General features: G+C 33.1%; 1 protein-coding gene across 1 annotated transcript; it reads left to right on the forward strand.

The window, feature by feature from the left end:
- Window positions 1–1,793: 1,793 nt before the first annotated feature.
- LOC139870607 (uncharacterized mitochondrial protein AtMg00810-like) lies at window positions 1,794–3,035 on the forward strand. The gene is made up of 2 exons (XM_071858388.1): window positions 1,794–1,924; window positions 1,967–3,035. The coding sequence occupies exons 1-2, from the start codon at window positions 1,794–1,796 to the stop codon at window positions 3,033–3,035; spliced, it is 1,200 nt and encodes a 399-aa protein (XP_071714489.1).
- Window positions 3,036–14,890: the final 11,855 nt, after the last annotated feature.

Genomic DNA, 14,890 nt, shown 5'->3' on the forward strand with positions numbered 1-14,890 from the left:
CAGTCTTGCATTGTGGTGTTCTATTCACAATTTTGTGTTATTCAGGACTTGATCACAAGGAAGGTGATAGGCCTGGGCAAAAGGAAAGCTAATCTCTACTACTTGATCAATATGCCTCTGCATCAGATTGATCAACGATTAGCAAAAATGATTGTTTCTGCTGTTAATGATTGTAGTATGTTTACTATGAGTAAAGGTGTGTGTGCAAGTACTAGCAAAGATGTTAGTTCATATAGCTTGCAGCATCATAGGCTTGGTCATGTGTCAAATGCAAAGCTAAAGTGTATTCCTTCTGTGTCTGTATTGGTGAATCAAAGGAATAAAGATAATGTTTGTGTAACTTGTCCTATGGCAAAGATGACTAAATCACCTTTCTCTGTTAGTAGTTCACATTGTGATGCCATATTTCACATGATACATATTGACATATGGGGTCCATATAAAGTTACTTATGAAGGAAAATACAGGTATTTTCTGACTATTGTTGATGATTGTAGTAGGGCTACATGGGTGTATCTTCTTGTCAATAAGAGTGATTGTTTCAGTGTGATGAAGTCGTTTCTGAAATTTGTTAGAAACCAATTTGATAAGAAGGTTAAAGTTGTAAGATCAGATAATGCCTTAGAATTTATCAAAGGTGATCTGGGAAGATACTTAGCTGCACAAGGTATTGAGCATCAAACTTCATGTCCTGATAGGCCACAACAAAATGGCAGAGTTGAAAGGAAACATAGACATATACTTGAAGTAGCTAGAGCCTTGAGATTTCAAGCTAATTTGCCTCTAAAGTTCTGGGGTGATTGTGTTACTACTGCTACTTACCTGATCAACAGATATCCTTCTTCAGTTTTGAACAATAAAACACCTTATGAGATTCTACTTAATAAACCACCAACTTATGATCATTTTAGGATCTTTGGTTGTTTTACCATGGCCATTAATCCCTCTAGGGTTGTAGACAAGTTTCAAGAAAGAGGAATTTCATGTGTGTTTATTGGATATCCTTCTCATCAAAAGGGATACAAGTTATACAACTTGTTAACTCACACTATGTTTGTTTCAAGGGATGTACAGTTCTATGAACACATTTTTTCCCTATTCTGCAGAAAATGTTAATAAATTCTTGCATCCTGTTCCACCTGCTATACCTACATCATCCCAAGTCAATCCTTCAATATATGATGACCCTTCCATCATTTTTGCTTCTGAAACACAAGATAATCAAGTTGAACATCCTATTCAAGATAGTACTACCACTGTGCCAGAATTAAGAAGGTCTACTAGAGTTTCCAACCCACCTATTTGGCATAATGATTATGTCATTCCAGGTACCTCAAGTGGCTTATCTCATACACCTATTGCTAATCAAGTGTCAATTCCTGTTTTACAAGATGAGTTTCAACAATATGTTGCTGCATTGGTTGCACAAGTTGATCCAACAAGCTTTAAAGAAGCTATTGTTGACTCAGGATGGTGTGAAGCAATGGATAGTGAGTTATCTGCTTTAGAAGCAAATAATACTTGGGAAATTATTGAATTACCACATGGTAAGAAAGTAATAAGTTGTCATTGGATATACAAAACCAAGTTAAAAGCTGATGGTACAGTTGATAGAAAAAAGGCTAGATTGGTAGTAGATGGTAACAGGCAAAGAAAGGGTGTTGATTATACTGAAACATTTGCTCTTGTTGCAAAGATGGTTACTGTAAGGTCTCTTTTAGCTAGTTGCTGCTATGTATGATTGGGAGTTGTGTCAAATAGATGTGTCTAATGCATTCTTACATGGAGATTTAATGGAAGAAGTTTATATGAAGATGTCTATGGGATATGTAGGTAAAGGGGATCATGTACAGGATACAATGCCTAATGATAATAAAGTTTGCAAACTCATAGAATCATTGTATGGGCTCAAACAAGCACCAAGGTAATGGTTTGCTAAATTGGCAAGTGCTTTGATCTCTTTTAGATATCAACAATCTAAGGCAGATTATTCATTGTTTACAAAAAGGGACAAAGAACAATTCACAGCAATCTTGGTATATGTGGATGATTTGTTAATTACTGGCAATAGTCATGATCATATTGTTCAGTTGAAAGAACAATTAAAATCAACTTTTCATATGAAAGATCTGGGAGCTTTAAGTTACTTATTGGGTTTAGAAGTATCTAAATCTGAACATGGGATCTTTATTTCTCAAAGGAAGTATACTTTGGACTTGTTAAAAGAAGCTAGGGTTCAAAATCTGAAACCTTACAAATTGCCTATGGATCAAAACATCAAACTCACTGCAGATGTTGGTTCACCATTGGCTGATCCAGAGGTGTACAGAAGATTAATAGGTAAACTCATTTACTTAACAATTACCCGTCGTGATATATGCTACACTGTGCAATTGTTAAGCCAGTTTATGCAAAATCCTACTTCTGTTCATATGCAAGCTGTGAAACATCTGTTGAGATATTTGTTATTAGCTCCAAATCAAGGTATTATCCTTGCTAATAGATCTGCTGTTCAGTTGAAAGCTTACTGTGATTCAGATTGGGCAAGTTGTCCAATGACTAGGAGGTCTACCACTGATTTTTGTATTTTACTAGGTGATTCACCATTGTCATGGAAGTCAAAGAAGCAAAATGTGGTTTATCGTTCATCTACAGAGGCTGAATATAGGGCAATGGCATTAACATGTTGTGAAATCACTTGGTTAGTAACTTTGCTCAAGGATTTAGGTCTGAATGATTTAGGTCCTGTTGAATTGTTTTGTGACAACCAGGCTGCTATTCACATAGCTCTAAATCCAGTTTTCCATGCTAGGACTAAGTACATTGAGGTGGATTGCCATTATGTAAGAGATCAAGTGAAGTCTAGTTTGATAAAGACTCAATATGTTCACACAAAGTCACAATTAGCTGATGTATTTACCAAGGTTATTCCTTCAGAACAACATAATAATCTCTTGTCCAAGTTGGGAGTTTCGTTGCCCAAAACTCACAACTTGAAGGGGAGTATTGATGTAAACAGAAGTTCAGGGGACTAAAGTGTAAATAGTGTAAATAGAAGTTCAGGGGACTGAACTGTAATTATTCATTTGTGTAGGGTATTTTATGTATTTTAGGTTGTTAGTTTGTTAAGACGGTTTTGGCTAGTTAATCTGATGTAGTTAGTATATAACGAGTAGATCGAATCATTTGTAATCAACTTGAATGAATGAAATTGTGTTGTTCATCGTTCAATTTCTTCTTTGTTGTTATCAGTTTTCAAATTAAGTTAAATATGTTAGATAAACTGGCTAAGACTTCATTTATGTATTTGGTGTAGGCTTTTAATTTGTCGTTTGAAGCATGAAGCTGAAGAATAATCAAAGTATTATGGCTAAAATTTGAAACGGCTTCATAGTTATTGGTTGCAAGTTTTGATCTACAGGAGAGCAAAGAAGTAAGATACACTATTACCTGCATTCTCTATTCCTATTCCTATTATGAATTATATGTAAACAAATTAAATGTATTACTCTTTATACAACTGTAACACAAGTAAAATAATCTAATCAAAAAGTAATTATTTTAATTATATTTAATATTTATGTGTTGGCAATAGGCAGGAAATGAGGTTTGGTGAGCAGTAACCGAAGCACAGTTAATTTACAAGGTACACACATTCAGGTAGCTTAATGGTCCCTAAAATATTTGTAATGCACTGATTTGTTTAATTAGACATGTACCACTTCTATCTAAATATAGATTTGTCAAGTTCACTGATCTTGGTGTCTTCGTTTCCATTTTTGTTAGAAAGCAATTGAAAGCTAATCCGGAAGTACTTATGTGCTAACTACTAAACTTGGTTTAACAAACAGCAGTAAGCATATCTTCGTCTTTCTATTTTTTCTAAAAAAATTCTGCAGCAATACATAATACCCGATAATGTTTTAGAATGTAATCTATATTATGTCATGCAACAATAGTGCACATGTGTCTAATTTTATTAAGATTAAATCTTAATATTCATTATGAGTTTAAAGAGAAAAATATGGTGAACTGTAAAAATTATACATATACTTTTATGAAGTGGTAGTCGAACAATGTAATGGTTCAAGGAACTGAGCTAAATGATAAGATTTTTGTATATTAGCATATGTTGTCCTTCACCCATCTGACCATACACGTTGCATCACTTGCTACTCTTAAATATGGCTTAAACAGGGTTAGCGCAGCATCGCACAGTGGACTGTGATAGTTTGACCCATTTTGAGGTATGTATCTTTAATTTTTCAACTTGCAGGTCTTCTTAATGCATTTGTATTACCTTTCCAAGATTCGTATATAAAGTGTTTTTAGAGCACATAGTTGCGCACTTAAGAATTGAATCACAGTGTCAAGTTCCTTGCATTGACTTTCTTCCAGGTATAACCCTATATTTCGTGTTTCTCATTTTGGTTTTGATGGAAAATGAATCAACTCAAAGGATGATTTAGTCAACTTATACATTGATTTGTGAAAAATGAAGCAATTCAATGCAATTTATTTATTTTATATTTAAATGATAACGATAACGATGGTAAGATGGTCCCATTCATATTTAAAATGGTAAATGTAAAGTGTATTTGATTCTTAATGCAAAAGTTTAGATAAATTTGTCTTATCAGTCTATCTAATGAGTATACTACCAACAGGTGTTCTAATCAAAGACTATTATGAAGATGCAACTTTTGGTATTTTATCTCTTGAATGGAAAATGAATCATGTAACTCTTTCTGCATTCTTTGTTTAATGTATTTAATAGCAAGCTTCTGTATGTGCTTCAAATTTTGTTAATTTTATGAAAAATGTATTTTTTTGTGGGATTAAGTGGCTTATGTTTGTTAACAGGATTTGGTGGATCGAGAGTTCTAAATCACGTGTTCGAAGAAAGCAACAATGAGATTGCAACTGATAGAACGTCAATCTACATCTGACCATGTGTTATTGAAGTGGTATGGTTATTCTTCAATACATTTATAGGTAACAAGATTAGGCAATAAAATAATGTTGGTGATTTATTCTTGATTCGTGGCTTATGATTTGAATCAATTTGTTTGATCTCTATTAAATTCATTTTAATACTAATTTCAAGGTCTAAGTTTGTTTATTAGATGTGAGTGGTTGTATTTTAGACTGTGGAGATTTGGAATACTATTAAAAGGAAAGTGATGATGAAGCCAAATGCATTACAATCAGCCTAAAGGATTGAGAGTAAGTTTTTGTAACTTTTTTAATTAACACCCATTTATACTTATATGTATTGTATGTTATTGATAGTAAAGTATTGTTTGTTATTGATAGTAAAGTATTAATTGGGTTATATGTTTAAGTGTTGTCTTGAAAGTCATGTTGCTATTTGTTATTTACGGTTTATTTCGCTCTTTTAGATATGAAGATGGAGGGTAAACATGAGATAATAGAAGTAAAAATTGTTTGTTGATTTTAATTTCATTGCGAATGTATAATGTAGTTATGCAAGTGAAGTAGACTTGCTTTATGAGTTATTTTTAAACTATAAAAATTACATTCATCAGCTATAACGTATGATACAATAATTTTTCTTTTACAAATCCGTGATTCCACGGGTCTCTTTACTAGTATATATATATATATATATATATATATATATATATATATATATATATATATATATATATATATATATATATATATATATATGGTAGGATCAAGAGGGAAGTAACCAATCGGGGGGAAGCGGGGGGAAGCAAAATTTTATTTTTTTTCGTTTTTTAAAAAAACTTTGTTCACGAACATTATAGATTAGATGAAAATAAGAACATTTAGAAAAGACACTTCGTGATGAATGTTATTATTTTGGCGGGAAAACGCTCGAAGAAGTAATATATAACAATTATCGTGTTTTTCGAGCGTATGTTGAGGTTTTAGACATTAGGGTTTAGATATTAGGGTTTAGATATTATGGTTTATAGGGTTTAGATATTAGGGTTTAGAAATTTAGGGTTTAGGGTTTAGATTTAGGATTTAGATTGAGTTTTTAACACGAATGGTTTAGAGTTTAGGGTTTAGGGTTTGGTGTTTTGAGTTTATGGAATAAACCCAAAACCCTAAACCCTAAACCCTAAACCCTAAACTCTAAATCGGGCTAAATTTTACTTCACAAAACATGAAAAAAAAACGTTAACATTCTTCACGAACAATATTATCTTGAATGTTATTTTTGTCGATCGTTTTCCCGCCAAAATAATAACATTCATCACGAAGTGTCTTTTCTAAATGTTTTTATTTTCATCCAATCTATAATGTTCGTGAACAAAGTTTTTTCAAAAAACGAAATTTTTTTTATTTTTTGCTTCCCCCGCTTCCCCCCGATTGGTTACTTCCCCATTGATCCTGCCCATACATATATATATATATATATATATATATATATATATATATATATATATATATATATATATATATATATATATATATATATATATATATATATATATATATAAGGCCCGTATAGGGAAATAAGCGAACTCTCCAGCCCAAATCAAAACTTGGTATTATCCAATATTTTTTTTTAGTCTAAGTACTTGCAATCTGAGTACAATAAACCCAAACCAAGAATAAATATTATCACTATCATTATGATTATCATTATCTCTATCAATTATACTAATGTTCATGAACATTTTACTTTTCACAAGAGCAGATTTGTCTTTTTACTTAACAGGGACCGTTTTACCTAACTGTTAAAAAACAATACACGTGTAAGAGTGAGTTTTGCCAATAAAGTTATGTTCATAATAAATGTTCAAAAGTTGTGAATAAATTGTATTTTAAATGAATATAACTTTTCTGATATTATTATATATACATCAAAACTCGTTAGCGTTTAATTAAAACATAACAAATGTTAATCGTTAAGAGTTATATATATATATATATATATATATATATATATATATATATATATATATATATATACTCCCTTCGTTCCTAATTTATTATTCATTATTTCTTTTTAGAGGTCTCAAATTAATTGTTTATTTGTATAAATAGATAAGAATAAGAGGAAGTGTAACGACCCAACCCGTCGAATACCGGCCCATAAATTTTTTTTCCTTTTAATATGTATTAAATAACACTTTAGGTCCCATTACACAATTTTCAAAATGTATTTATCGAAGTAAGTTCAACGAACTTATAAACATTCAAAAATAATTTAAATTCATTAATACAATAATACGTTAGTTAATTCATAACCCGGTTATTACTTATGACCCGACTAGTTACTTTTATACAAAAGTGAGTATGGTGATTGGGACTACGCTACCCAATCCTAAATCGAGTCTAAAAACAAGATCTTCTAAAGCAACCTAGCCAAGATCCCTAATCCCCACGCTTACCCGAGCCGCCATCATGCGAACCTATAAAAAAATATAAACAATGAGAGGGTAAGCTAACGCTTAGTGAGTGAGAATATACTACATACATATATATGCATAAAATGGACACGTCAAATAATAATCAAATAGCACATACCGGAGTCCATGCATAAAGGCAAGCTAATCTAAGCATACCATACGATCGCTATACGACAAGCTAAGATATCAACAAAGTAAGCACACCAACGACGATATGTACCACGCCGATAAGCTACACCCGGAGGGTTAGCTACAACACACAATACAACGATATATATATATATATATATATATATATATATATATATATATATATATATATATATATATATATATATATATATATATATATATATATATATAACAAAGCGTAAATCGCCCAAGGTTAACCCTTTAACCCAATACCGAAACCAACTACCAATTACCAAAATGAAGATTGGTCGAACTACACGAGCCTTAGTAAATCCGCATCCACACGAGACTACTATCTTCAATAACACAACAACATCGAGGTTGGCCGAACTACACGAGCCTTAGTAAATCCGCAACCACACGAGATCACTACCTCAATAAGATGACCGAACTACACGCGTCATCGTGAATCCGCATCCACACGTGATCCACTTCCCAAATCAAAACCCACGGTCCCAGGATTATAGAAATCCATATCATCGGGGTTATCCAAAACACAACTCAATGTCAACCCTTCGCTATTGGGGTTATATAATCCACATCACAAGCACATGTGATAACGTACACACAAAGTGTGCACCTCACTAAAGGTGGTCAACCAAAATGCACAACCGTACCAATTGGACTTATTACACAAGCCCCTCAAATCCACCTATATATGAAGTGAGTTCTATAACCGAGAACCACTTCACCCGACCCGCACCCATCCTACACATACATATGCACATATGATATTAACACTCACCTTGTCGTCTTGATGAATGCAATCGAATAAATCCGCAACACGTCAATGGAACGTACGTATTCCATTATCACAATACAAACAACACAATTAGGGTGGACTTACAAACCAACCCAATTGACACTTAGTGCAAATTCGACCCAAAAGCACTTCCAAGCACAAACCGCGCCCAAACTAACCACTAATAACTAACACAAGTGAAAATGGTCCTAACACGTCAATTAAACCCAAACACAAGTGTTAAACACTTATCATTCTCTAAATCACCAATAAACCCTAATTTTGACTCATTTCAAAATTAGTCTTTCAAATACACTAAAGTGGGTTCTAACACTTTCAAAATCACTAAACCTAGTGATTAAACCCAATTACAAGCTCTAATCATGGCCAAATCAGTTTCCAACCCAAAACCCACCTTCATCACTTATAACCCCAAATCTTGGTTTTAACCTTCCATTAACAACTAATGGGGTTTCATTTATGAACATACAATCAAAAGCCCCAAATTTAGATGATGAACACGAAAACGAAATTCGAAGTTAGAGCTTACCACTAGTATCACCTTGTAGCTAAGAACAAGGAGAACAAAGTTACCTCTTACACTTTCGATCGAATCCCGCTTCTTCCTTTCCAAAATTCCTCTTGAATGATTTGAAGTATTTAAGTTTTGAGAGAAAATGAAGAAGAAAAGGAAAAAGAAATAAATAAAATAGGATGGGTGGATGAGATTTAAAATCCCAAATCTGGCACACACGCGAAATGACCGAAATGCCCCTAAAAACCCTTAAACTACGAAATCCGGAACCAGACTCCCCGAGGCGCCGCGCCGCGGCCCTCTTCCTCCGCGCCGCGATACTGTACATGGTCTGGCGGTCTTGTTTACATGCCTCCTAATCCTGAATCCAATGTATTGTCGCGCCGCGACCAAACTGCCCACGCCGCGACGAAGAACATGTTTTGACCAGATTTCGCTTCCTCGAACAACCGCACATGTACACGCTTCGTTCTCTTCATATATGCAATGTACATGCCCATTAAAATACTTGTTACACTCTATTTACGTACATGCAACACATACTCGATACACACACACACACACATACACACACACACACACACACACACACACACACACACACACACATATATATATATATATATATATATATATATATATATATATATATATATATATATATATATATATTCGTTTTACGTCGTACGAATAAACGGGTCTTACAACTCTCCCCTACTTATTTCGATAACGCCCTCGTGATCCTAGTCACTTAATCAATCCGAACCTACACGCTATGGTTCTCAAACAGTCGTTCCAATCCGACTTCCAACACATTTCTCATTAACCCGGAGATTAATCCATTAACTAAAAACACACTTGCACACATTCCTAGACGTGCAATACACACAACATACGGAGTCTATAACGATCACTTAGAATACGCGAAATCGCCACGTATTCTTCCAACTCTTCTAGGAAATTCTTCTCAAAGAGTCACCTTTAACAACTAAATCGTCACCCGTGATCTATTAAATCTACAAACCCGAGCACAAGAACTTGCTCATCCCTCACATCGGGAAAACTCAACCAATCTCATACTGAGATATTAACCCCTTAGCGTACCCTTACCAAGTACAATGCTAATAGCAAACAAGTCTCAACCTAAGGTCAAGAACCCGAACGATGAAGACCGAACTAAACGAATCCTTACGGATATCACTTATCACTAAACATCCCTTGTAGTGCGGAATACGACTAATATGCAACTATCGTAACATCATAAGCAACCGGCTAAAACCGATAGCGCCCAAAATGACTATGGCAATGCTAATCCCAAGGTGTACAAAATTGACTATTGTCACACCCGTAACAACATGATAGGTCAGATCATGTTGAGATTGAGAGAAAAGATAAGATATAGTGAGATTTGGTATATAGGAAGAAGACTCGGTATGAGAGAGAATCAGTACAAATTTGTGACGATCGCTCCAAATCCATATGGACAATACGTCATTCATTGATTTCATTGCGAGGTATTTGACCTCTATATGATACATTTTGTAAACATTGCATTCTTTTGAAAAGGCACACCATAAATGAATATTTAAATCAAAGGTTTTCGACATCTGATGATTTCTACATATAGACAATCACCGTAAATAATAGTTTACAATAGTATTTCCGTTGACAATGCAATCAAAATAAGATACATGGTGATAATTTGGTGAATGCAACGTTTCCTTGAAAAGTATGTCATGTAAGACTCCATGCACATAGCTTGTCTAACATATAAGCAACATCGGAAGACTTCTAGGAAACCTGAGAATAAACATGCTAACAAGTGTCAACACAAAGGTTGGTGAGTTCATAGTTTTAATGTTTCGCATAATCTGTGTATAAAGGTGGATCACAAGATTTCAGTTATTTCATCCAGAAATGTTTATCAAAATATTCTACAAGATTGAGCACCCTGGTAACTAAACTTAACGTATATATAATTTGTACCCTTTGTATAATCATCTTAATAGTACACGCAAACCAACGTGTACGCTTCTCAAATAGCATACGTCCGTTAAAAGGCTAGTGCTCTAGCTCGGACGGGGATATCAAGCCCTATGGATCCATATATAACTACTCGCGCCCACCAGTTCTTATAACCGGCAGTTACTAGTTACCAAAGCTAAGGGATTTTCGGTTCAAACTCAGTGTAGAATTAAGTATGTACTTGTGTCCATTGTTTAAAATAAAGTGCATGTATTCTCAGCCCAAAAATATAGATTGCAAAAGCAATTAAAAAGGGAGCAAATGAAACTCACCTTAGCAGCACATAAAGTTGTTCACCAAAACGTGACCGAAACTCGGAATATCAAATAACCGTAGATCTCAACCTAGAGAACATATGTTGGTCAATAAATGTCTATCAAGCTAGGTCAGGTCATAGTGTATAACAATCCTAATGCTCGAGATCGACATACAAAAGTTATCCAAAGTCGTTTCAAAAAGTCAATTTTGACAATAGTTCAACAAAACGAGACATACCTTATATAAGGATTCATTTACTCGGTTGGTAATATTCAAAAATCCAATTTATCAATCTCGTAAACAAGTTGTTTAAATCTTAATTGTAGATTCAAAAGCAATTTCAATTAACGTTAATCATAATTCAGTTGATCATATCTTTTAATCCGTTCATCAAAATTATTCGATATCTAAATGAAAAGTTATTGATTTTTCGCCAGCTTTCCAAAAACATGTATATCATATACCTTTTACCAGTAATATATGTATTTACTTCGTTATTCATCATAACTGTTTAACGACAAAATTTAGCATACAAGCATGCATAAATATATATACTCGAGCACTAGACATGGATACACAATTAATGTATAAAAGATAAAATATGAGTGCTTACGTATCAATATTGAGATTCAATATTGTAGGAAAGTACGTAGACGCAATAGAGATGATAAACACTAGATTTGATTCACAAATATACCCTCGAACATTACCCATAACCTCCTTGACAATAACCCATAATTTCCTTAGCTCTATCCCGCTCAAAAACCCATTTTTAAGGTGACACGCTCATAACCTCGTCGTAGTATTTTAGGTATATATACTACTAATAATAATATTATAATAAGATTAATAATAATAATATTAATCTTAATAATAATAATAATAATAATAATAATATAAAAAAAATAATAATACAGAGGAATGAATCGAGCTTTTATAGTATGTGGCCTGCTACAGTACCTCATGCGATCGCATGAGTTTCAGTGTTTTTGCCATGCGATCGCATGGCCGCCTTATCCTGTTTTTGTTTGCTAGTTCGCCGACATCAAATAGCATTTACTGTAGCAAATAGTGTTTACTGTAGCAAATCACTGTAGTACTGTAGCAAAATACGGTTTCACTGTAGCAATAGTGTTTAACTGTAGCAAATAGTGTTTTACGGTAGGAAAGTTATTTTACTGTAGCAAATAGTGTTTTACGGTAGGAAAGTCATTTTTACTTGTACATATATATATATATATATATATATATATATATATATATATATATATATATATATATATATATATATATATATACATACATACATACATACATATAATTGTTCATGAATCGTCGAGAGCAGTCAAATGTAATTTAATACATGAAACAGTTCTAAAATTTTAAGATTCAACTTCATAGACTTTGCTTATCGTGTCGGAAACATTAAATCATTTAAAGATAAAGTTTAAATTTGGTCAGAAATTTCCGGGTCATCACAGTACCTACCCGTTAAAGAAATTTCGTCCCGAAATTTAAGTGAGGTCATCATCGCTAACAATAGAAATGTTTTCATGACGAATATGAGTTGATAAATAGAATTTTATCACCGTTGAATTATATGGATAAAAAATTCGATTTCTCGAAGCGTATGAGAGAAGTTATCGTAAAAGAGTGAAATGAAAGAATAGAGATTCATCTTAGCTTTTGACGTAGTTACGATTGATTTCTGGAATTTAATGAATAGAAAATCTTCATAATCTAAATAAGATTTGATTCTTCAGATTTTGCAGAAATTAGGATTTTCTTTGATTAAATGCGTAATCTGTCTCGATTGCTATAAATTGACCTCTTCCGTTTCATTTATTTTCACCACTCCTATAATCTTCTTTCTTATTTCATACATCCCAATAGATTGTGAAAATGCTTAATCCAGTTCTAATTCTTGATATTTTCCTGGCTATCGTATCCTTCATTCTTCTTTTTCATCTGCCACTAGAGGAAGTTATTTTCTTCTACTATTACCTTGGGGTTATAGTGTTTTTCATTCTCCCGTGTCTTTATATTGCTATACACATTGATATACACGGTTTGTAATTTCGGGGTTGTTATCGGGCTTTATGTTCTCCATTATATTTCGGAGCTTCATGCTTTCGTTTTCTCTTCCCGACATTAAGTCAAGCGAATAATGGTCCAGAATTCGTAGGTATGAATTTCAGAATAAACATAATTAATGTTCTAAGAAAGAAATAGTAATGGAACAATCCGACTTGTCAAATTACCAGAATATCCGAAAAAGACCGAATCATCAAGAAATATATTTTCTTGATATATTTAGATATTATATAGAATGAAAGAGTTATGTAACATGGTTTATGATGAGGGTGTGATCTGTGAACCTTTGTCACGTTCCATTAGAAACTTAACATGACTTACTGTAATATAATCACGTTGATCAAGTGTCATTATATTATACTAACTCATGCTTCAGTTCCCAACATTACTTCAAAACATCCATTTTTTTTTCGAATTTTTCAGATTTTAGAAACTAAAATAGTTTCTTTTATGATGTAACACAGATAGCGCGAAGAGGTAATGATTTCAGATAAGAATGGTTTCGAAAAATATCTTCAGAAATATGGAGGATATTTATAATGGGAGATACGATGATATCTTAGAATATTTAAGATAAGATGATGATGAAGAATATTGTCCGCAAAGGTTTTAGAGTAAGGAGCAAGGTATTCGCTAATGATTTCAGCAGACTCTGAATCATTTGGATTCTTTGAAGGTAGATTTAGTCTTTGTGATTTGTCCACAGCCTCCTTCATGGTCTGCTCAATCCGTTTTTCAATTCCAAACCTTCTCTTTTTCTATGCTTTACCACCATACTATTCTTTATCATCAAACTTTTGACTTTTAAGGTCGTTTACAGTTTTTGCTGCTTCATCAACATTTTTCCAAAATTCGGAGAACTAGTTTCGTAGTTTGGGGTGTTTTTCGGAAACTTCACATTCGAAGTATGTAAGTCCAGGAGGTAGAAGTTATATGCACACATATAACTGTTGGCGTAGACGTGCTACAAGATTTCAAGATACTGATTGCTAATTCCCGATAGTTGGTATGGCAATTGCCGTTACAAGATGTGGATGAGTACATGATACAGTTTCAATGAGTATAAGGATTTTTCGGAAGGTCAAAGATCAATGAAGTTGTTGGAAATTTACTGCTAATGTGGTGGAACATGAAAGGTTCCCCAGTAACGAAAACGTATATGCCAAAATTACAAGTCTGAAAGGTCGTCGTTGACTGGTTGAATGGTTGATAATACTAGATACTTTGAAAAGGAATTGCAAGGTTATTTTTGGTAAAAACAATACCAAAGGATCTTTCACAGTTTTGAAGTCAAAGTATAGCTTTGAAAGATGTAGAGATGTAAGAATGATTTCACCGGTTCAGAGTTATGACTTGGATTCTGATCCGTCAATATCAGAATATGTAATTGAATTTGTATGAAAACGATTGTATATCGCTGTGAGCATAGTTAATAATTTTTGAATCAAAGTTGAAGAATGTACAATATAACATATTAATTGTGAACTTATATATTTCCCGAGTATTAACTACCCTTTAAAGATTTCACAATTAATACTTTGTACAAAAGAATTTTTATTACCGTTTTTATGAAAATATATGTATGTATATTTTCTTCAGATGTAATACAGATTTAATGAGTTAATATCATAT

This window comes from Rutidosis leptorrhynchoides, chromosome 10 (assembly GCF_046630445.1).
Source record: "Rutidosis leptorrhynchoides isolate AG116_Rl617_1_P2 chromosome 10, CSIRO_AGI_Rlap_v1, whole genome shotgun sequence".
NCBI classification, from domain to species: Eukaryota; Viridiplantae; Streptophyta; class Magnoliopsida; order Asterales; family Asteraceae; genus Rutidosis; species Rutidosis leptorrhynchoides.

Coding starts and splice junctions, on each gene's coding strand:
- LOC139870607 (XM_071858388.1), top strand. CDS start 1,794: ATGGAAGAAGTTTATATGAAGATGTCTATGGGATATGTAGGTAAAGGG. Junction 1,925..1,966: donor GGGCTCAAACAAGCACCAAG/GTAATGGTTTGC, acceptor GATCTCTTTTAG/ATATCAACAATCTAAGGCAG.